Raw genomic sequence first — 24,952 nt, forward strand, 5'->3', positions numbered from 1 at the left:
AATTATTTTTTTTTTCTTGCAAACACTTTTAGTTGCTTATGCAAGTAAGTATAGTTGACATGCTATACTTTATACATGCTTTAATTATATGCTGTATTTAAATGGAGAACAGCAGGGTAGCATCCTTCACACCACAGGGTCCAGTTTATGCTAGGTGAGGTACCAGTCCATCAAATTCTTAAACATTTTCATTTTGCAAGCTAATGTTGCAGAACTTGATGAATACTGTAGGGTTCCAACCATCTGTACTTTAGATCCCTAATTCCAAAACCTTATGATTTAGTGGTCTATTCTTCGTATTCCTGGGATGCTCTGCAGCAGAGTCAAAGAAGGTTGCAAACAGGAGGGAAGTTTGGAATAAGACTTCAGACTAAGATACAGATCACTTTTTTAGTACAAACAGTAAGATTCAGCACAAAATAATGCTAGCTATATGCAAACAGAAAATGCAATTCAATTCCTCCATTACATGATAAAACTATTGCTATGTTATAAAGCAGATCACTAAGATAGACATTTACATAATTTTTCAGATTTTAATTATATTCAGTAATAAGAAAACCTTTAAACATATTCAGCAGGACACTGCCATGTATTAATTCAAGATACAAACAAGAACTAAGTAAATAATTGCTAGCTGTATGAAATATTAATTATCAAATGCTCCTTTGAGGGTATGTATACAGTATTATGCCATGATAGAAAATTCTGCAGACAGCCACCCGTGGTGTTTACACATGACATTTTTGTGTTTCTTCAGTACATAAATAAAATGCTGCAGTGGAAAGGTTTGTCATAATCCTAGCAAGAATTTGTAAAACCTGAATCCCAAATTAGGCCAGATGCTAACTTATTTGCCAAGTGTTAATTGATTTATACACATAACTTTCACTTAGTAAGTTTAATTTTTTTCATGTAGAAAATATCTTATTTACACTTTACATCAAACACAAAGTGGCTTAATTTGCAGTTAGGTCAGGTATAGAAATTTTATGTGGTGAATCTTGCTTAGCAGTTTTAAGCTACCAGTCAGCCATTTATTCTTAAATTTTTTACATCTCTATTTAGCAAGCATTTGAGAAAAAAGTAACCATTTTAAGAGTGTAAGTTCTTCTCGGGTGGAAAAAGTTGTTCAACTTCAAAATCTGATTTTTGTTTCCCAAAAAGATATTTGAAAGCCAGTTTCCATCTGGCATGTAATTGCATGATATATACCATGTTTTGTTGATGAACTTATGAAGTGACCCATTTCCTGGAGTCCATGCCAATGCTAATTGAAGCTCTGATCACTTCTGCAAGTAAGAGAAAACACTTGATTGGTGTGTTCTGCTTTGCACAAGGTCTGACTAATTGAAGGATGGCCAGTCACAATTTAACTGTGTGTGCAGGAGATGAGGGAAGCTGTTTGCACGTCTGCCTTTGGAAACCTTATGTCTAAATGCATTTTCTCAAGCAGCCTCACCCCTCAGGAAGGGCAGTCCCAGAAAAGAAGGAAGTGTCCTCCACCCCTGCCCTGGCCACAGCTTCCCAGCACCAGTAGAGCCTTCAGCACGGCACTGCAGTCTGGCAGAGGACACGGTGCTGTGCTGTGCATCAACTTACCAGCTAAAGGCTGAAGTCCTGCTTCTACCAGACCTTCATACAGGTGTTTAACGGGATGAGCCAGCAGTGTACCATGGAACCAGATGAGCAACATTATCTTCCCATGTTCCCTGTAACTTTTTTTCCCTATGTAATACACAAAGTATTTGTTCAATAAGCACAGTGTATTTTGTGCTTTTTCACTTTAAAAGTTCCAAGAGGTTTTAGACTTACTTCTTTACTCTTGCTACCTTTCTCATCTAGCAGAAAAATTAAGACTGAAGCTTACAAAAGCTTTTTTAAAAAATCTCATTTTATCTTAGCACTACTGTTAAGACATTTAAAAAACCTAATACATCTTAAAATTAATTTTTTCTTTCATTTTTCCCCAAGCTGTGGAAATATACCCTGGAGCAGTAGTAAGAAGTACAATACATGCTGTAGAAGTACTGTCTTCCCAGCACCTGAGAGACCTGAAAACAGAAATTCCTGTTTCATGGCAGCTGTGCAGACAGAGCATGAGCAAAACTGCTCTGCCATGAGGTTTTCCAGGTCCTGACTTGCAGCATGACCCCCAAGACCTTGCTGTGATGCTCAGGGCTTCTAGTTTTGATCTCCAAAGAGGAAGGTTCCTTCAGGCCAAGAGAGAGAGCAGAAGTGTCCTGTACTGCTACAGCACTGCTTCCCAGGAACCAGGGACAAGGCTTATACCCCCTTCACTATGGGGTACTCACATAGTTTAAAAAGCAACACTGCCTTGTGGGGTTTTTCTATCCTATATATTTTGTCTGGCCATTCAGATATTGCTACCTGTCCACTGTTATTCAATAGTTTTAATTTGTTCATCTGTGAATTTCCAGAACACAGCCAGTTTTTTCCATTCACGGGGTTTTAACTGGTTGTATGCTAGACTCCAAAGGGAGGAAGGGATTTGCTTGGTCTGTGTGCTGTGATCTTGTTTGAAGGACACGCTGAGGTCTGACCCATTACCACTATGAGCTAGATGTGTCTGAAAAAGAAAGCAGATGATAAACTGTGTAACAGAGCTGGGAACCTTTGATCAGTGAGGTCCTATACAGATGTAGGTGCTGACAGATGATTTACTCAGTGTCTGTAGAGGAAGTTTGTATGGGTTGTAGAAACTGAAATAAGGAGTTCCAGTGTCTATTGCTGTGTATTACTGAGTTAATTGCAAAATAAGCCACTTTCTCTGGTACTTGCTAGACAAAAGCAAAGTAACAGCAACTGTTGTGTCAAGCACTGCTGTGCTGCTTGGTTCTGTCTATGTCATGTTTAGAGCACAGCTGGGTTTCAGGCACAGTTCTCACCATTTTCTCTTGCTTCTCAAAGCACTAATCTCTTCCTGGGGAGAGGGTAGACGCCATGGACACGGTGCCTGCTCAACCTGTCCCTGCACCTGGTCTGTCAGCTTCACTTAGCTGAAGTGGGGACTTCAGTTTCTTTGCTGGCACCATTAGCGATTAGGTTTATCACGGGGACTCCCATTCAGCAAAGTGTCTAAACACCAATGTGCACATGTGTGTTGAGCATGGTTCTAGTTTCATTCCTGCATAAGTAAAATCAGATAGAAACCAAAACCACGTGGATTTTACCCTCCTGATTAAAAGTGATGTTGCTACTGTACACTTTTTGTTTGGGCACCTTGGCAAAAACCATTGTCAATCAGTGATCAGCTGTGATCAATGATCACAGCTAAGCTGTGCCCAGGAACATTCCTAGGTAGGTAAGCTCTAGCTGTTTCTGTATTTCATTACGTTTATGTACTAGTCCTATTTCAAATAGGGAAAGAATTTCAAAGGGAAGAAATTTCTTTATTAATTTGATAGAGAATGACAAAGCAGATACTAAATGACAGGAAAATGGCAGTAGGTCACATTTTAAAAATACTAAGCATAAAGTGCTTCATTCCAAATTAAATTCAGAAAAACACAGCAGAGTTATTTCTTAACTTCAAGAGAGACTTACAGAGAAAAAAAGTGGCAGTTCAGTAACCAAGCATTGTCATGTTTTTTATGGTTCCATTCATCTGATGCAGACTTTATTTCATGCTTCTTAACATGCAGAGTAAAGTTTAGGACATTCTACAGGACAGCATCAGGGTGTCTCTGATTAGATCATTTGCTTGTGATGTTTAATAAAAAAAAAAAGGCACATGAAAAAAAATCTCAAGCAAACAAACAAACAAACAAAAAAAAACCAAAAACAAACAAGCAAACAAAAAACCAAACTAAAAAACCCAAACAAAAAAACCAAAAACAAACAAACAAACAAACAAACAAACAAAAAAAACCCTTTGCAGCAGCACAGCCTCCCTTTGCTGCTAAGTGTGTTTTGAGGCAACAGCAAGGTAGGATAGTAACAGCTACCCTCAAATCCAGTTAAACCCAGCCTGGACAATGATAGGGAAGGGTTGGGTAGAAGTGATAAATAGAGAAGAGGGCAGAGAGATGACAGTCATGCTTCAGTATCATGTGCCCTTCCTCTCAGCTACATAACATTTCCTTTTGTAACCAAGGCTTTGTCACAAATGACAAGTCAGCTGAATGCAACAAAAAGACAGTCCTTAAAATAACGGTTCAAAATGCTGTAGTTCTGGTATGGTAACACCACCAGCATCATATTCCATAGCTGTAAGATTTAAGCTGCTCCTGCACTCTCAGCTTCAGGCAACAGGAACAAATATTTACATTTTATTTCCCAACATCTCTGGTGCTTTGCAGAAAAGCATCTGCTTAACACCTTTTATTTTCTTCAGAAAATTCAGTGAACTATGCCAAGTGGTTGAGAATATTATGGGCTTACTGCTGTCAGATTTCTCATGTATTCTGTGGCAACAGACTATTTCTAATTCCTCTTTAAACCAAAAGAAACAGAAATGTACCTGACAATTCTAGCTGAGCTGGTGCAAATCAAATGCACAATACAGCGTGTTCATGGATTACTTTTGCAGTAATTAATCTAGATCTGTGATTTACCAGCCCTGTAACATTAAGTGTCAGGATTTGGCCACTCAGGACAGGAGTGAGGTGGTAAAACCAGCTAATCCCTGTACCTTCTCTGGGACAGGATCAGTATGCTTATACACTTGGCTAACTCAGCAGAAAGCAGGAGTGAGAACGAAATCACAAATTGATATGGCAGTTACTTGTAGCCCTTTAGAGAAGCCCATCACTATGCAGTGTACTTTTAAGTAACAACTAGGGAAAGAAGGTGAGAAATTCAGACAACATAAGCCATGTCCTTCACACTTGTTGTGAAATTCTTCTCCTTCTCATTGATTTAATTTTATAGTTAACAGACAAGGGACAGAAGAAGGAGCTTCTGTTGAAGTAGCTGAGCTCTTGCTAGCGAAGGACATCTTCACTCTTATTTTTCAACCATAGATTTTACTGTACCAAAGGATCCAGGAATCAACATGGATCCATGTTATCCCATGATACTGATGGCACAGTTTGGATTTGGCTTAGAATCTCTCTCCATCCCTTTATGTGTACAGCACAAGGCAGGAAAATGCTAAGATCTGCTTACAGTTTTACAGCTAGTCAGGAATAAATCCTGGATGGGCTAGAGACTTTCCCATTTCCAATCCTAACTATTGTTCATCAAGGCCAGTCTTGCTGCCTGCCAAAAGGAACCACCTCAGCCAAAAGGGAGTTCAAAATCAGAACTGGCTTTTCCCTTAGGTATCTTGTGTTTAATGAAAGATGACTCTTACCTGTTTCCTGGTAAAATACCTTTCTGCTTTAATGATCATGTCTACAATGAGGGCATGATGGCTCCTTGATGCTATGGCTAGTGCAGTTTTCCCATGCTGAAAGCAGAGACAGTGAATCAGAACATTATCTTGGGTAATAGAAGAAAAACACAGGGGCTGATTACAGGGCCCATCTGTTTTTTATGGCGTTTGGGTAGCTACAATCCAAGTCCCATGCCCTGCATAAGCTGTGTCACCTCAGCCCTGGATGGTCAGTTTTCTCACACACTAAACTCCCCAGAAACCTGCACTCAGACTTGCATACATCATACCAGCTTGCACGCTCCAGTCACTGCGTCCACATTCAAACTACCACAAATACAGCCCATTCCCATGCTATGGCTAAACTGGCATTTCAGGTGGATAGGCTGGCAAAGCTGGCAATCTCCAACTTACAGGGCAAACCTGTGCCTTGTTTTAGATGGTAAGAGAAGGTGGCTCACAGAATTAAAAGGAAATTATTTTCTCATTACAGCTGAAAGGAGCACAGCTGTAGGATGATGCTTCATGGGTCACAGTTATTCTAAGCCACTGCTGTTAACACCAGCTGCAGAGGTTTGCTCAGTCTACCTGAACCCATCTCTCCTACCAGCACTTTGATGCACAGGCATCATGGTGGCTCTAAAGGGATTTCTCTGCAATTACCTGTTTTCAGCAGATCTGCACTGAGTGCAAATGCCTGGGATTTATATATTAGTATCATTCTCCACATAAAAAGTGCTAGGCATTTCTAAAAAATTAGATCTAAAATAAATCAATCCCTTAATTAGAAGGTTCATTAATGAAATTATAAGGTATTTCAGTTCTCCAGATAATATAAAGTTCCCTAATATACACCTTTTGAGTTAGCTCCTGGCTCTGCTCAAGATCATCCTAATTAACCTGTTTTTAGAAGAGCATCACATCAGGAGCCAATGAACATGCATTTCATTAAATCTTTTGCATAGACATATTTTATATGTGAAGAGTCCAGAGACCACAAGAACTCTTTGGGCTCACCTCTGGAGGGGTGCTCTGCGTTTCACAGAGGCAGAGAGAGGCAGTGGATAAGGGAGGTATTTCTGTACCCCTGTGATAGTGTAGACACTGCTGGCATCCTGCAGGCACATGCAGCACAGCAGTCTGGCACGGGGGAGCTCTGTGCACTCACTACCAAAGACAGAGTGCATTTCCTGACCTCTGACAGGAGCAGATGCATGGCATTCTCTGCTCATGGCATCCTGCTGCCAGGACATGGAGACCAGAAAAATACTGTGCAACCAAAGCAGGCTCCCCTTCTTCCTGTCTACTCTTCACCAAGGACAGTAACATTTTTGGCATCCCAGCACCAATTCAGTTCAAAGGGCACTGTAGTTGCAAATGTTCCCAGCAGTGGCATGGTCTCAGGGGTCATCTAGCAAATAAGCAAGGAAAAAGCTGCTCCAGGAAAGAAAACCACTGCAGAAAGGTGACTTGTTCTAGAACTTGCACTGGCTCAGAACCAAACATGCTCTATCAGTTTTGCTGTAATACAAGGGCACTGCCTCCCCCAGAGACTTGTAGGTGCTTAAGGTCATAGGCAGTAAATAAGTTTTTGTGTCTGCCTTTGAAATACAAAGGTTGAAAAAAATTTCCCAGTAGCCAAGGTGCTGTTTAAAGTGGACAAGATTTCGTTCTGGGTTGATCCCTATGAGAACTGCAGCCCTTTGGCAAGTGTAGGCATGATTCTGAATGGAAAGGCTTAAATACAATGCAGCATCTTACCTCAGCATCCCAAAACATACCAACTATGCAACCCACACTCAGAGCTCCAGGCCGCATGTCAGGCTAGGGCAAAACAAGACAATCCTAATCCATAAAGCTTCATTTCTCATCAGGACAGTTTCGGGCAGGAAAGTTACTTTTTAAAGTTACAAAAGGATGAGATTTTGCTCATAACATACATCAAATCCTTCAACTCAGTCATACAGAATATCAAGAAAAGTAGTAACAGGGAACACTCAAACTTGCAGTAATTAAGCAAAATATGTAAATACTGGGTTTGGTACTCTGTTCTTTCAAAATCACTTCCCCAGCAACTTTGCTTTGGTACTTCTTCCAGACATTACCATTTTTGTTTCTATCTTTCAGGCAGAACAGCATCTCAGGGTTTAAGTATCCATCTGAATGGATCTGGAATGTCACCATGATTCTCAGATGACCTGGAGTGCTGAAGGGCAAACTCTCCATCACTGCACCTGATGAAGCTGCATCTCTCCTGGCACTGAGCACGGCTGCAGGTGTGCAGTTACGAGGAGCCACAGGCCATTTTCCCCACTGCAAGTCTAGACCCTTTTTCCCATAAAAGGTTTCTGGAAGCAGTGTTTACCCTTCAAACCACAGAGCTTGGGAATTTTGCAGCTTTTCACCAAAACCATCAGATTTCTGCAAACTGCAGGTATAGCAATATAAAAAAAGACTTCTTTTGTAGTTAGCTTTACTTAGCAAACACAACTAGCAATGTGTGCTTTATGCACCTCTATCAGGAAGATTATAGAACAAAAAATATAATAATGTAATCCTTATGTTTGTGAGGAATGCAATTTACCTTATCCATGGCTTTGAGATTGCAGCCTGACTTCAGCAGGACTTCCACCAACTCCACATTGCCAAGATCAGCTGCCAGATGCAGAGGCGTTTCCTGCCTCTGGAATTGGAGACACCAAATAAATGCATTGAGTTCAACTTACTCCTAGAAATAGCATGTTCACAGACTGAATCTAAAATAGATTCTCCATAAAAATGAGAAAATCATGAACAGGGAGAAATCATTTAAATTCTGCTGGTTTTGTTTCAGGCAGACAAGACAGCATATGGCATCTCTGCAGGAAAACCAGGCAGAAGTTCCAGCTGGCTCAGGAAAGGGTTGTTGTTATGCCCCTCTAATGTATTGTAAACTAACAAGCTTGCTCTAACTCTTCCCTCTTAAAGCAAGGTGCTTTGGACAGAGGGCTTCATGTGTCTGGCAACCCACACCCATATTATCCTCTCAAGTAAACTTTTCCCTGCTGAAATACATGCCAAGACAACTGGTTATCTACAGTTTTCAACAATACATTATGCCATCGATCCACAATAGAACTTTTTAGTCATCCCTGCCACAAAATGAGGATACACAGCAGAAGTCTACCTACTCCATAGTGGGTTCAGTGAACATTAAACAACATACATACAAAAAACCCAAAACAAAGTCATTATACAAGGCCAAACCATTAACAAGAAATCAGCTAAAATTACATTCACCTTCAAGTAAATCTTTGAGTTTGAAAGGAGGGTTATATAGTCTCTACATAGCTACATATACCCAAATATGTATTTATTTATTCTTTTACGGAAATTAGAGTAAGAAAATCCAGATATCTGCAGGTGGAATGCAGAAGCAAATATTGGAGCAATTGTGGAAGCCCTGCATACATGGGAATGTTCCTTAGTATGTTTCTTGGGACACATACTCCTAAGTTGAATGTTTTTAGCTTGTGCTTCTATGACATTGCAAGTTTACATTCTATAGGTCTGGTTAGAGAATTCTTTGGCCTTTAGACCTTAATTAAAGGTTTGCACACTAAGAAACACCAGACTCAGGGTTCCACATTAGAAGTCTCATCAGTTAATTTTACAGTTTACACTATGATCCCACAATCTCATGTATTTACCTTACTTTTTTATTCCCATTAATAAAAAGTATTTTTTAAATTCATACACCCTACTTTCTTTCCTGAAGAAATTTAGGGATTCATAAGTACCTACTGTAGACAACTTCAGGCAAGTTAAAGACATAGTGCAAAATATTTCTAAAAGATGTGTTGAAGAAATTTACAGAATTCTCTGTTTTATATGACCAGAAAGTCTTGTCATTATACTTTACTCCAACCACAAATGACAGCCTCTGTCTTATGCAAAAATGGTATAAATCTCTGGCAATAAAATGAACAATGGGAAGGGGTGAACCACAGATTTCTCAAAGACTCATTCTTGTTGCTATTGTGGGGAGCACCTCTACATGTCATGAGGGAGACCAGGCTGCATTTCCCCAGCAGTGAGCCACAATGCCCCCTGAATGGGGCTTGAGGGGCCTGCTGGGACAGTCTTTCCACTGAGATGGATGGCTGAGATGTAGGGCTGCTGGGAGGTTCTCTTTGAAGTGCCACAGGTGCCAAGTGTGTCTGTACACAGCTGGGTCATTGGAGTCTGTGTGGTCAGGAGCCAGTGTATGTGAGCTCTGTATGGACAAAGGGTACTGGATGTCACTGACATTTTTGGAGGCCTAGCTGTTAGCCAAATCACTGGTCCATCTCAGATAACAGATACCTTATGTGGTAGTTTACTTGCCTTGCTGGTTTGCAGTATCTTCTTTGAGGAGACATTTTGCATTCATGGTCAGTAAGAGCATCTCCAGAGACTGTAATGATCCCCTTGTCAATTCCTTAGTCCCTAGAGGTGGACTCCCAAGACTGGAGCAGTCAGGTAGCCGTGTGTTTAATTTGTCTTGCTGATGGATGAATACTTGCTGCCTACCTAAGAGGTCATTCAGAGATGGACACCACGTAGTTTTGCTTCTGTTGTCATTCTAGTATTTTCCCCTTCCTGTCTTGCTACAGGCCAGGCTGCCTCTTTTGAATATTCCCTCTTTGTCCCCTGAGCAGGAGCTGCTTTTTCTTTTTCTAACCAAATCAGCATCTACTTCCATCATCTTTCCTTGAGTTCAGGTACAATTATAATATTTGAGGGCTGGGTCTCTGGTTAAGCAAAGGAGATTCCCATTTTCGCCTCCAGCTAAGTGAGTTTTCACTTACAGTGAAAACTTCAGATCTTCTCAGTGTCCCTTTGCATGCTCCTTGATCAGGAAATCCTTGTTCTCTTTTGAGGGCACTGGATGGCAGCTCTCTAGGCAAGGGCCAGACCCAACACAGCATTGGAAATCCCTGTATTTCATCAGGGCGGGCAAGGCTCCCCTCCTTCAGATGATGTATGAATTACTTGGGCCTATATTCCTGCTAAGGCATGAAATCCCAAACCTGTGGAGGCAGGTAGAGCCTCAGGCACTGTCCAGTTCCTTCCACACATGATGCCACCTGAGAATTGACTGCCTCCAGGCAAATCCCTGTGTGGCATTCCCAATTAGTTGTTAATTGTTACTCACAATAATCAAAACAATGCTCTCAACACACACTGGTATGAAGAGTGTGATTATACAAGGATATTCAAGGAACTGAGTAGGGTTACAAGAAGGTGGGAGAGACCTGTCCTGGGGGAGAAGAATGGGCAAATGCCATTCTTTCCTCTTGCAACAAAGCACCTCACCAGGAGGGAAATGAAAAGGTGCAATTGTTGATTTTCTCCATGAGATGGTCACCTGAGTACACCTGAGTGTCACTGTAAGGCCCAAAAACGCCGGATCAGGCACAGGACAGTACTTCTATCTCTCTATCAGGCAAAGCAACACAAAGTGATATGCAACACAGCAAAAGCAGAAATGGATATTAACAGTTATAGGAAGTTTTGTACAGCAAAAAAGGTATCAAGAATGACAGCACCGAAGTACGGCACACGTCAGTGGTGGATATGATTTACAGTGAACTGATCTGATCTGATCTGTAGTGAACTGGCCAACAACTCACCAGGTCTCCAAAGACCACTGACACCAAGCAGGGTGAAAGAATCCTAGTTCAGGTAAGGAAGACAGGTGTAGCTGTCCCTGGATGGGCTCAAACCAGCATCCTTTCAGTTAACAGCTACTCGCTGACTGCATCACAGAGACCCATGACCTTGTCATTCTGTGTTGCTGTGTTGCTCAGCCCTGCTCAGCTTTGCCCCCTCCCAGCTCCCTGAGCACCCCAGTCAATGAAAGTGGGACACAGAGTATGAAACAGAGAAGATGTTGGTGCTGTGCAAGCATTGTTCAGCAGCAGCTTTAACAGCGTCGTCTTTACCAGCCCTGTTTTGGTCACAGATCTAAAACACTACATGTGGCAGGTTAAAGGAAAAATTAACTTCTTTCCTGCCAATGACATTCTGCACTGGGCTTCCTCCTGAAGCCAATACCATTAGACATTTCTGTCATTTATTACACATGAGCCATAAAACAGTACATTACCCAATCATTTTCTGAGTATACAGCATTGTGCTATCCTTATCTTGCTCAAACAATATTAGCACAGCATGTACCAGTGATTAATACATATGTACACAAAAAAAAAAAAAAAAAAAAATTAGGAGGGAACTTCCTATTTTTTTGTACCCTGAGCTCATAAGAGAAAAAAAAAATTCAAGCAAAATACACATAATCTCCCCTATACCAATAAAGCTGTGCAAATTCCCAGCTGTTCTTAGGTGATTTAAGCAGTTTATGTTGTGATTGGCATCCAAAAGACTTTTTACTACTGGTAGATTATTATTGAGAACTGCTAAATGGAGAGGGGAATTCTGCTGTGGAGGGAAAATAATGAATTATTATATTTAGAAATATTATTACAAGCTCATGCAAACAAGAAAGGTTCTTATTGAAGCCCACTGCTTGCAAAGGTGGCATGCTCTAGCAGAGGCTCAACTCTGCAGAAAACACACCTGGGTGTGTGGAGTATACCAGAGGTGGTAGCCTGCTCCCACCTGCCTTTCTTCTGCACTAGGTAAAGAAATACAGCTGAGAACACTGGAAATGCTGAGTGCACCGGGTGTGCATCAGTGTGCATACACCACTTAGGAATGCAGCAAGGCACTCCTCTTAAGTGTTCCTAACCGGGATGGGCTGCTGTCCTGACAACAGAGAGATCAGGGTAATGTTTCTGCTCCCTCACAAAAGTGGCCTTGCCCTTTGTTGAATGGCCTGGAGACTGACTCATTCTGTATTTGGTAAACTGATGTCGAAATCTACTTTCCAGGAACAAACCTTTACCACGTGTTGCTGCTGGAAATGCTCTTCGTACTTAAGTGACTTGATGCCATATTTATAAAATACAACAAATTACAATTAGTAAGACAGAGGTTTTATTTTGTTGATTATTTATTAATATAACCAGGCCACAGATTCAACACCAGTCAAAATCCACACTAGGTTGGTAAGATCACTTTGTATGTTGAACCTATGACTGATCAATTTCTTGCAAAATACAATTAAAGAATAATTCCATACAAGTACCATTCATGGTGCCAGGCACCAGTTCAGTGTCTTTATAAAACATTTCTTTGTAAAACATTTCTTCAGGACTACAGAAAAATAAAGCAAGCTCTTATGCAACATTGTGATGTTTGCAAAATTTAAGTTATGTTTGCAAAATTTAAGTTACAATTTTTTTAGTTGCTTCTGCTACAGAAAGCTAAGGAGAACAAGTAGTACAACAACAATCTGACCTTTATATCATTTCAAACACAACATAAATTGTTATTCCTTGATAGCTTTCTGCAAGAGGTCAGTGATCAGGTCATAAGTCATGAAGTCCAGATTCTATTTTCATCCTGTACTGTAGAAGTGGAAAATAATATTATATTCATAGAAAATCTCAATTATCTGTAATATCTAAATTGAGAGAGGATTTGGATAATATAAATACCTCTTTCTTTTCAAATTGCAAAGAAGTTTGGCATGCAGATTTTGAAGGTGCATTTACATGCAGTGTGAAAGCACTGAGTGTTTACTTACATGTTTATTATCTTTATTCAAAATCATGTTGACTATTTGCCTGTAGCATGACTACTGCTAAATTCAAGCAGGGCACTTTGTTCTTCATCTCTGAATGCCTGGCCCTTGGCATAGCCTGGCCATGCCTACTCTGCACTGCACCAGCCTCTGAGGCACTCACTGGGCATCTCATCTCTATTGGTATGTGTTGATAATCAGCATCTAGAAACCAAGTAGCAGTGTGTCTAGGAAAAAATTCAAGGTGATGAATTTTTTTACTCAATCTCATTCAGCTGTCTGAATTCCCATGGAAAGACAGGACAGGCTGAGCAGCAGCAGGAGAGTTATTCTGATAAACACTCACCTCAGCTTTAGGAACCAGGTCAATATTCTTGTCAATAAGAAAAGTAACCAAGGATAAATGTCCATTCTGAATTGCAACATGCAAAGCACTGCTATTGTTCTAAAAGAAATCTGATAGACAGAAGAACTTACATTTTTATTGCTGAAAAAAACAGTATTAAAGAGAGGTATAAATATAGTATAATCTTGCATTTAAATTTGTCTTAGTATCCTCTCCACCAATAAAACCTTTTGACAAAATAATACAAAATGAAGCACATTAGCAGTTGGTATGATATTTTTGTCAACAGTGAAGGAAACCCCCATTTTTACTATATCACAACAAACATACTAAAGAATACCTGTATCCTATAGCCCCATCCAATTTCTCTTAAAAAGAGACAGATCATCATTATCATCTATACTGTGCCATGGACAACAACAATGCCAACATATCTCCTACTGTGCCAGGCAGTTAGTTTGTTAGACCCTTACCAAGCAAGTATGCTCACATTAACCAGTAAATCCATAGAAAGATAATAAATCAATAGAAAAAATTTTAAAATAGAAAATAAAATTTTAAACTAATTTTTACAATATAGTTCTGCTTAAACAAACAAGTTCTCATTCTGCTGGAGTCATAAATTTCTTGCAGCAGGCTAGCCAAGGCCATTCAGCAGATATGAGTTGGACTGCAGTTCAGGAATCAGATGTAGAGAACAAGTTTGTCATCAGATCAGTCACATGCACTGCTAAAAAGGAGGATTTTCAGTTATCCTAGTTGGTCACATTTTCTAGTCATTTGTTGTACTAGTGGGCACACAGGAAATAAAAAGCTCCACCACAGTACTCCATCAATGCTATTTTACTTCCAAATTGGTTTTATTCTGTTCATACTCTCTACATTCCCCATTCTATTTTTAACTTGTTTCACACACACACACACACACACAAAAAAAAAAAAAAAGGCAGAGCAAATATTCTTTGCTGGTAAGGTCTTTTTTTCATACAGTCTAGTATGTCCCTGTAGGAGGGATACTGTGCACATACCTGTGTTGAAACATTAATGTCACTCCCTGCCTCCAGTTAGAGTTCAGCACATTTTTACATTTTTCATTACCTCCTTCAACAGCCAAGTAAAATGGAGTTTCTCTGTTCTGGACCAAAAGAGCCAAAATGTCTGTTCCAATTTAAGAGATGTGACTACAGCACTGAGACACAAAACATCTCCAATAGGCTCCATCAGGCTCATCCAACTCGTGAATGACATGGTGCTCACCAGCAGTTAAGCGGTAGATGATGTTTATCTGGACAGAGATATAGTAACGTTTACAATACAGAAAACTATTTCATAAATATTAATCATGCTCTTTTTGGTGAGCAGCAATTGTTGCCATTCAACACCAGAAAACACCAGTAGTATGCTAGTACATACAGTAATTCCAATTTCTATGCAATGTCATGGATTTCTGAAAAATTCACAACCCTAAGTGCTAGTTATAAGGAGAACTTTAAGCAGAAATAATCCTGTTGAATATTTATTCCAAATCTTTTCACACTGAAGGAGTCTCCACGTCTTCAAATCTATAAAATGGGATACATCAGCTACACAATTATCTAATTCCTGCTTCTCAACATCTAACATACACAAAGGTTTAATGAAAGTTACTCTGGTGTTTCAACAATCACAAAAAAAAAAAAAAATCAATAAATCCTAATTTTTCTTTGCTTAAAATCCTGATGCTATTCTGGTAAACTTAATACATTTTAGTACTTTGCTCATGCTGTGGGAAAAGAGCTCTGTTCCTGTGCAGATCACGTCTCCAGCTGGAGAGGAAGGTCATACCATTAGCCATGTCAAGACAGGGGCACGAGCTGCACAAGCTTTGTGTGCAACATTCTTAGACCAGCCTTGGAAATACGAGGGCTCCACGTTTCAAAGAGGCTCATGAGCCTCACAACAGGCACAGCTGAAAACAGCAGACAAGCTGGATAAGAGGGAATTTCTCAACTCACCAGTCTGTCACTGATTAAGGAAGAGGAGGGCCTTGGGTAGGAGCTACTCATCTGGTCCCGTGGCCCAGCAGAGCAAATCATCAACCGCATGGCATGTTCCCAGAGTGGGCATTCCAGCCCACAACAAAGGAAATTACCTTGCCCAGGGTGTTCCAGCTGCCCCACAGAAGAAACAGAAGAGACACAAACCCTTTGCAAAGCAAGAACGCTGAGAGGAGCAGTTAGTGTGCATTTCCCTTCTCCACTCCTTGTTTAAGCCTTAAAATGAGCCTCAAGAGTGCATTAACTCAGGGATACAACCTTCACAGCTAATACATAATTGAGGAATATGCTGGCTGAGCTTCACCAACACTAAACTAGGAAAGCAAATTGGATAGGCAGTGTCTGCAGCCACTTTTGTGCAACTGAGGTCAGATGGACAAGATACAGATTACCTCTGCCTGTGGTGTATGTGCTTGGTATGCAAGCAAACTGCTCAGCGAATAGGCTTAAGAGTGAGATGTTTAAAGGAATGGGATCAGATGGCTAAAAATGCTGGATGACAGAGAGCAAGGAGGTTAAGGCCTTTCTTCTGTTCTCGTCTGCTAGTGGTTATGCAAGGGCTTGCCAAATGCAGGGGAGGATGTGTATAAGGCATACAGGACAGAGGAAAACACTGAAGGAGTTAAGGGAGCTTAATTTATTGGACAAGGAACAAGGAAACAGGACATAAAGTTACTAGGAAACCAGCAAGACAAATGAAGTGTCCTCAGTGCCACATTTCTTCCTTTAAAATGTAATTTTTTAGAAAATTTTTCAAATTTTTAACTTTATTTTTTTTCAATAATTTAGGGCACTTACATGATTGAGGTCATTTATTTCCTCCCATTGTTCAAGCAGAATTTCCACAACTTCACTGTGACCATTTTTCACTCCTAAATGAAATGTTGTGTTTCCCTCCTTGAAATTAAAATGTCAAATAATATATTTTAAAATTCAGAATAAAGAAAATAACTAAAACCAACACAATACCTTTGGTCTTTTGCATACAAGGAGAGGGAGGCAACTGCACACAGCATGTGCCAAGATTCAGTCTAATCTTGATGTTGTCCAGTCTGGTTGGTTGTCTGAAAACTTCAATGTATACCAGCAAAAAGATCTGAAATTCTAACTCCTAACATATGAATCAGAAGAAAACTTCAGGTACTGGTTCCCAGAAGGATGGGTACTACACTGAACCCCCAAGACCACTGATTTAAAGAGTAAAAAAGCCTAGGTCAGAGTACAGAAATTTGACAGAAATTTGGTATCAACATCACAGTCTTTGATTTCTGTCACTGTTAGTGCAATTTCTTTCCAGGAAATTAAGAAACACAAAACAGAAACAAAACCAAAACCAAAACACCACACCACCACGGAAAAAAAAAAAGCAACTAACAACTTCAGGCAAATCAGCAGCTTTTGAACTAAAAGAAAAAGTAAGCATACAAAATAGTATAAAAATGGCAAAAAAATTTAGAAGAATCCTAACTCTCAGAAAAATGAGAGTCCAGAACAGTTTTTCATTCACAGCATTGAGTGGGAAGATGTGGGAATCCTTTTAACATTGATGGTTACAGTGTGATTTAGTTTGGCAACCCAAGAGGTGAGTTTCTGTTCTGGCTTCTTACTTAATTTGCAGGACCACAGCATTTACCTCCTGGTGCTGTTGACACCTTTAAGCTGCTAGATATCTGGGACAATGATATCTTTCAACCTCTGCTGATAAACCGCTTAGCTTAGCAGAGTTCTGGTTGGCACTACAGCTTTTAAACTATTACCAGAAAAGAAAAAAATCCAACTTCACTTTCTGAGTGCTTACTTATGTGGTTCTGTAAATACAGTATCTGACATATTCACAATTTTTAATATTTTTGTCCTTACAATGCCTCAGATGTAGAGAAATACTAACTTGCTCATTCCAGAAATAGTAAGGTGAGGAAAAATAGATTTAAGAGCAGACTTTCAAAAATTACTAAGATACCTTAAAATTCAGTGTCAAAGCAACTCAATCAGATTGAAGTGTAAAGGTACTGCTGAAAAGGAATTTATACATGTTTATTTTCATCCTGAAGCTTTTAAACACCTTTGAAAAATTGGTCACACAGTGACACACAGACACAGACAGAGTGAAATACTGAGAAATTGATCTCCCAGAAGATGCTGACACCTGTATCACAAGGCTTCCCCACTTCTCTCTACAGACAGCATATGCTAGTCTTGCTTTGCATAAATTATGAATGTGTATGGAAAAGTCTCCTGGCAATCATCCCACGGCCTTCTCTTTACCACTAAAAAAATCATCATCCTTTTATATTTATTGGTCCCATATATCTCTGTAACATCTATAGAGAGCACTAAGATATTTGATTGTATAATAATCACAGTGAAACAAAATAATCTTTCATAAGCACATTTGTAGTTGTACTTCTGTGGAAAAGAAACATTTACCTCATCTTTTTCAGATGTAAATAGCTTCAGAGCAATCTAATTTTTTATCATGTCAACATGGCCTTTTTCAGAGGCCAGAAGAAATGGCTTTTTACCTTTCTAGAAAACAATTATGGAAATAAACATAGTGTTACAGAAAATAGAAATACTTTATTTCTAGTTACTAGATACATGGCATGCATTTGTAAATATGTATCCTACATAAAAATTTATTTCCATGGGTGAATTTGTTTGACCCAAATTCTGGAAACAGAGACCAAAACTGACATGTCTCAGAAGTTTCATCCAGGAGGCCTGGATTTAGCACTGTACATTGTAGGGGGTTTTGGTAGTGTTGAAACCAACAGAAACTTTTCAAATCATTTACAAACTCAACTGACACAAAACCATACTACTGTTCAAGATGTTAAGGCATATAACCAGCTAGGTGAAATGGCTTCACATCATGCCTGACAGTGTCTACAGAAATGTCTAGAAAAAAAAAAAAATGCATGCATCTAGTAGAGAATTATGATGCAACCTCAACAGGTGGTTGAGAAGGTCCTTCTCACCTTTCCTTTCCCAGGGCTTAAAGGTATGTTTTGTTAAATTAACTCTGCCCTGTCAGACACATCATTTGTAAAAAGAACTCAGAATTTTGCACCCTTGAGTCACCAGAATTCAAGAAACTCAGAAAAAAATAAAGAGAGATTTGTTCTTTAGGTGTCAGATCTCACAGGAATAAGTTTACCTCATGTCAAGATAAAATATCTGACTTAGCGACATAGCCTTTCAAAACAAGATTGCAACATTGTGGAAATTAAAATTAAAAACACAGACAACCTCATGAGGACAAGGCACTACCGGAGAGTCAGTGCACCTCTGTAGGATGGCTGCACAGAGTCCTGTGTTCTGCATTGGTGAAACATGTCCATGTTGGTCATGACTGGCATGTTTTGGTAAGGGCAGGAGTCTGTGAAAATGAGCTGTGTGGGAAATGTCAGAGGCTGCCCTGTGCTGGGCACAGACATTTCCAGCTGGCTCCACAGTAGATCAAACTGCCCCATGATGTGCCAGCACTTAACCCACCACAGAACCAAGTGATGCCTCTATGTAAGAGTGGCTGGGCAGTGCTGTGGGAAGGATGCACAAAGGATGCAGCAGGAGACACAGGAAGATGCAAGGAAGGAGACACAGGGGAAGGTAAACCCACAGGTGACTGCAGCCCATGCAAGAAGTTTTCTGGAGCAGAGGAAAATAGTAAGAAGCAAAGAGCAGAAAAAAAAAAAAGGAATTGACTGGGGACTGAGCCCAGCCTCCTCTGCCTCCCATTGCTTTACCACAACTGAGCATCACTGATGCAGCAAAGCAAGGACAACAGAGGTCTGCAGTCCAACTGAAATGGACAAAGAGGGAGGAAAGGTGTTGCCACTAATCGCTTGTCTGGCTGCTTCTTTTACCTGTTTCTCAGCATCCAAGTCAGTAATTAAAAGTATATGTAACTGTCAATGAAGTAAAATTCATTGAAATTCCCCAAGCCAAGATTGTTTCCCCAGAAATAAGAGCCTCATTACATCAAAGAAATAAACAGAAACACACTGTACCCCATCAGGTTTGTTCAAATCATTCAGATTAAGATCTTGGAGGAAATAATCAACTATTTTAATGCTGTTGCTCTGAGCTGCAAAATGCAGTACGTTCATTCCTTCCTGAAAAATGGTAAGTCAGCCTGTAAGAATGATTGATTTTTTTCCTAACATAAACATGTTTATTGTTGGTAAAAATTTGTCATCAACAAACCTCAGTCTTTTAATGAGCACCTGCTTTAACTAATTTTCGCATTATATCCAGATTTCCAGTCCAGGCTGCAAGATGAATCACTGTCAGGCTGTGATTCAAATAAAATTACAAAGGCAGAAATTACCACCAAAATACCTCAAGCCAAATTTCTTTAAATCTTTTTCATTGATTGATATTAGTGGGTACCAATCTGCAGGCTTTTAGAAAACCAATATGAACACCTGACAGTGTGGGTGGGATTCATCTCACTTAAATTAAGCTAAATGCAATAAAGACCTAGGTAAATGTCTGACTTCTTCACAGAAGGTCTGGCATCCCTAAAGAAGGACAGATCCCATTTTACAACAGAGGGATTAAGTCCTAACTGGAAATTATTTTCTCTCTCCAGAAACCATGTAGATAGATAGTCCTGGGTGCAGTGGATGATGTTTCAAGTGACAATATGCAATGACTATACTTCCACAAGTCACCATAATTTTTCATTTAGACCTCTTTCTAATGTTCTCATTTCTCAAATTCTCTAAAAACTTTTTTTTTTCCTCATAGGAAAAAACAAACCCTGTTTTGAGCATCTTAAAAACAAAAGGAGTACTTCAAGGACCTTGAGAGGAAACCATATGAGAAGCAAACTTGGTCTGTTCAGCCTGGAGGAGACAGAGGGGAGCCCTCACTGAAGTCACAACCTCCTCGCAAGGGAAAGTGGAGGGGTAGGCACTGACCTGGCAGGACCAGAGAAAACGGCATGGAGCTGTGTAAGGGGAGGTTTAGGTTGGATATTAGGACACCTCCTCATATACCCTGTTCTGCACTTCTAATCATCCTAGAGGCTCTGCATGGGACGTACTCCACTTTACCAGTCTTTCCCATATTTGCAGAAATTGCAGTGGAGAACAGTGGAGGGCAATATGGATTATTTACCTGGTATGCAGGCAATAAGATAAATCTAGGCTTCAGCAAAATTTGTGGTTGAGGCCTAAAAGTCTGTCTTGAAAAACCTTCCAAGTTATGAATAGCTGGAGGCCAGTCACAAGCAATGCACTAGGCATCCATCCTGGAAAAGCTATTTAACATCTGCATTAATGACCTGAATGATGAGCAGAATGTACCCACAGCAAACTTCATATTAAATTGGTACAAATGGCTGATAGACTATACTGGTGTGCTGCCATCCAGAGAAACCTTGACAGGCTGGAGAAATGGCCTGGCAAGAATTCAGCAGGGGCAAATGCAATGTCCTGCCCCTGGAAGGAGCAATCCCAGGCAGCAGTACTGGCTGGGACAGCTGCCTGGAAAGCAGAGGAAGACCTGGGGGTCCTGGTGCACACTGGGTTGAACACAAGCCAGCAGTGTGCTCTTGCAGCACACAAGGCAAATAATGTCCTTGGCTGTATCGTAAACACTGTGACCTGGCCAAGAGAGGTGCCTCGTGCTCACTCAGGTATTCAAGTTATCCAATACTTTGGGCAATGTGTTTTTCTTCTAAAAATGCTGTTTTCATACAAATATGTGCAGTTCTAAGACAAACTGAAGTTTTTACTGCAAGCTCTTAATTTTTGCACAATTGGGAGCACAAGAAAATTATCTGCTTTTAATCAAAGGAGTTCCTATACGTGTGAAACAAAACAAGTTAGCCAGCTTACCTGATCTGCCAAGTCAAGTCTAGCTTTGTGATGAAGAAGAAAATCCACCATGGACACATGGCCTCCCACAACAGCAAAATGCAGCGCTGTGCACTTCAGCTGGAAAAAACAAAGCTTTGTTTGTCAGGTCTGTAATACAGTTCTTTCCCTGGACACGTGGTCAGGCTTTTGGAATTCTCTGATTGTTATCAAATGTACCTGTTAATATGTACTTTTTCATATTTCTCCTTCAACACTTGATCTTTATCTATGTATTTTGTTTTGTTTCCTTGGATAGAATTTAGATATTGATCTTAGAGAATTCTTGTAAAAACAGAATGGCTTTGTTAGTCTACATAGTATTGTCCTTTCATTGAAATGTCAAAATGGGATTAAGTAGTCAAACACTATATAGGGGAGGTGTTTATGATATCGTTTATTATATTATTGCATGGTGTAGTTTGAATAGCTGAGGTCTGTATGTATGCAGTTAGTCTTACTTTTGGTGTCCTCCTTGCTTTTGACTAAACCTCTGCAATGCAAGCCAATATTTCTCTCTCACTCAGTGTTAGTCACCTTCACATACTGAGTCATCATCTACGGAAACGAAATCTATCACCTTGCAAACAGTGAGTAATTTCACAGAGATAAATGGGCTCAGTACTTCTGAAGAAGACTTTGATAAAGTTATTAGTGGTATATATTTAAAAGGGATTTGTTAAATTGAATAAAATTTTATTGGAGAGAGTTTTGCATTCAGTAAAAGTGGGCATAACTAGGTTTAACTTTAGTGATGAATAGTTTCCATACAAAGATGTATAAGAGCTTTAAGAAATTAATTTTAAAAGTCAGTTTGGATTTGCTTTCTTAGCTTCTCTGAAGATCACCTGAATTGTATAAATTTGAATTTACAATCATATGCATCAAAAGGAATAAAAAGGTGGGATTTATGATGTGTATTTATGTCAGAAAAAAGCCTCTTGTACTACAGAAAGAGTACTATCAAAAAGCTCATCTTTTGACAGCCTTTCTTATTTAGCTGGAGAGTACAGGGGCAGGAATGATCAACATTAACAAAAAAAAAATGGCTTTGCCAGCATAGGCTACATCCCTACTAGGATAACCAACCAAAGCACAACGCCTCTGCAGCTGTACTAGTAACTCTCTCATAGTACAGATCTAATTTAAGGATGACAGAGAAAAGTTTCAAACTACTGAACTTAAAATGTATTTTGTTTAACTTTCTGAATTCTGGAAAGCAAGAAGGAAGAAAGAACTATTTTAAAGTGACCTTTTAGTGTGCAATTCAATTGATACTCTCAGTATTCAAGAGAAGTGTGCTCAGAGGAAATGTTTGTCTCCTTGTCTGTTTCATAAGCAAATCAAGGAATGCACTATACTATCTTCTAAATTCCCCAGTGACTGAAAATGCATGTGGGCATGGGAGGCAAATTTTTTCATAACCCAGTAACACTGGATACTCAGGGGTAGATGATTTATATGTAGCTATTGAGAGGACACTGTTACACAAAAATCCCACGTTAATATCATGACTGCTTGGTTGCTGTTGAACTACCTCTCATGTGGAACACAGTGCTATATTTATCTACTGTGAAATATATATCCTCAGATTTTAGGCGTGGTGTTGAAGTCAGCATAGGAAATGCATTTTTGTATATCTAGGGTAAATCTGAACTCTGAGCTCAGGCTGGAATCAGAGGACATTGCAGAATGCTCCCATGGTTCCATGCAAACCAAAGAGCAATATACTTCTTTTTAGAAATTTGTAATGCTAGCAGCATGAATACATTCTTAAAATGACTGTGAGGTAAAGTCACCCCACTCGAAAAATTGAGAACTTGAGAAATCAGTCACCAAAGAGCTCTGAGGAAACACTAGAGCAGGGGCACAATTGAGAAATCCTTAGTTCCCAATGTGATGCACTGACTACTGCAAAACCTGAGAGTTAGGCTGTAATGTCCATTATGGCTGTATGAAGTGATTTCTTCATCAGGTCCTAGAGGGCACCTCACTCCTGCAGCTGAGGGGGCATGCTGGCATTCCCCCACCAACCCCAAGGAGTCACCCTTCACATCAGTCATCTGTCAGGCACTTTATACTCACAGTGTCTACAGCATTTATGTCAACATTATTTTAAATAGCTTTCCATGGTATCCAAATTGTTCATTTTAGCGGCATATTGAAATTCTCTATCATCTGGAAGTACTCTGGGAAAACATGATAAAAAAACCTGTATTATTAAAAAAGTAGCCATAACCAATGTAAGGGATGATGATACTGTTTACACTTTCTGTTCTTTGTACTGATTAAGTGTTATGAGAACCACTTGCTTCTTATCACCAAAGCATTTATTTACTAGGTTTTTCTCCTTTAGAGACATCTGGCTGATATTTCTAGTTTCAACTTTTAAGTGTAACTACAGGGAGACTTTTCACAACATAGATTGCCAGAGTTGGCACTCACAGGAACAGTTTGTTTATGAAGCTCTTACTATTTAATTGCATCTCAAATTACTGCATAGGCATAGGAGTGAATGCTACAAACTTCAGCACTTATTTCCTATTCTTTGGGAAATTGTTCTGTTTTAAAGCACACCACCAAAACACAAAATATATAAAGCAGTAACCAAACAGTGTGACATGACTGAAAAAACAAACCAAAACAAACAAAACCCACTTTTAAATGGAGACCTTCCTTTAATGTCCCAATCCAAAAATTAGCATCTGTTTGGTCAGCTGAAGTAGCAAGACATATTCAGTAGCTCTGAAATACAGAATTCCAGTGTCTGATAGTAACCCTGACATTATAAGTTTGATCTTCGGTATTTCCTTTCACATAGACAACAATTTTTCTGTAACAGTACATAACTTTTTAAAGTGACTACATTGAATTTTACTTTTAAAATAGCCTTTGATATTTCTATTTCAATATACATACAGGAAAAGTAGTTCCAAGAAAGCAGAACCACCAGTATTCAGCCTCACACAGTTGTAGACACATTGGAGTTGCTTTCTGTAGTTTTTTCTTAAATTAAATTCCACAATCACATTAATTTCCAAGATAACTAACATACCTGTCCATAATCTAAAATACTAAAGAGTTTGTAAATTTAATTAATTTGGATACAAAAGCTATTTGCTCAAATTCTGCTTACCTTAGATAAAGAGATTTCACAGTTCTTATCGCCTTTAAATATTACTGGTATACAGAGGCTGTGATATAAAAAAAATCTTTACAATTGATACACTAGTCTGATATGGCAATTTCACCAACTGTACTTCCAGTAGGTCAATGTAACTCAGCTGAACGAAAAAACAATCCTGGGAAAGTAAATTTAGTCCCATGCTGGAGCATGTGGATGTCTGAGAGGAGCCTGTGACCTCATGGGAAGCTCACACTGGAGCAGGGACCTGCAGACCTGTGGAGAGAGGAGCCCATGCTGCAGCAGCTTTCCTGGTAGGACTTGTGACACCGTGGGAGACCCACACTGGAGCAGCCTGTCTTTGGAGGACAGCACCCCATGGAAGAGTCACCCACACTGCAGCAGTTCACAGAGAGCGCTGCCCATGGTATGGACTCATGTTGGAGAAGTTCATGGAGAACTGTCTCCCATGTTGGAGCAGGGGAAAGATTCCTCTCCATGAGCAGGAACAAGGTGTGAGGAGCTGAGCATAACCTCCATTCCCTGTCTCTGTGTGCCACTGGGGGAGGAGGCAG

At 39.7% G+C, this 24,952-nt stretch overlaps 1 protein-coding gene across 1 annotated transcript; it reads right to left on the reverse strand.

Annotated features, from left to right (window-relative positions):
- Positions 1-1,233: 1,233 nt before the first annotated feature.
- ANKDD1B (ankyrin repeat and death domain containing 1B) lies at positions 1,234-24,316 on the reverse strand. Its single transcript, XM_077790207.1, is given in 17 exon segments — positions 1,234-1,292; positions 1,603-1,728; positions 2,392-2,590; positions 5,318-5,413; positions 7,923-8,021; positions 11,696-11,797; positions 13,348-13,463; positions 14,342-14,435; positions 14,438-14,488; positions 16,188-16,286; positions 17,817-17,915; positions 19,400-19,504; positions 19,596-19,688; positions 21,236-21,334; positions 23,339-23,366; positions 23,368-23,442; positions 24,309-24,316. Coding segments are annotated over 17 exon segments (1,548 nt in total).
- Positions 24,317-24,952: the final 636 nt, after the last annotated feature.

This window comes from Lonchura striata, chromosome Z, assembly GCF_046129695.1.
Source record: "Lonchura striata isolate bLonStr1 chromosome Z, bLonStr1.mat, whole genome shotgun sequence".
Classification (NCBI taxonomy): Eukaryota; Metazoa; Chordata; class Aves; order Passeriformes; family Estrildidae; genus Lonchura; species Lonchura striata.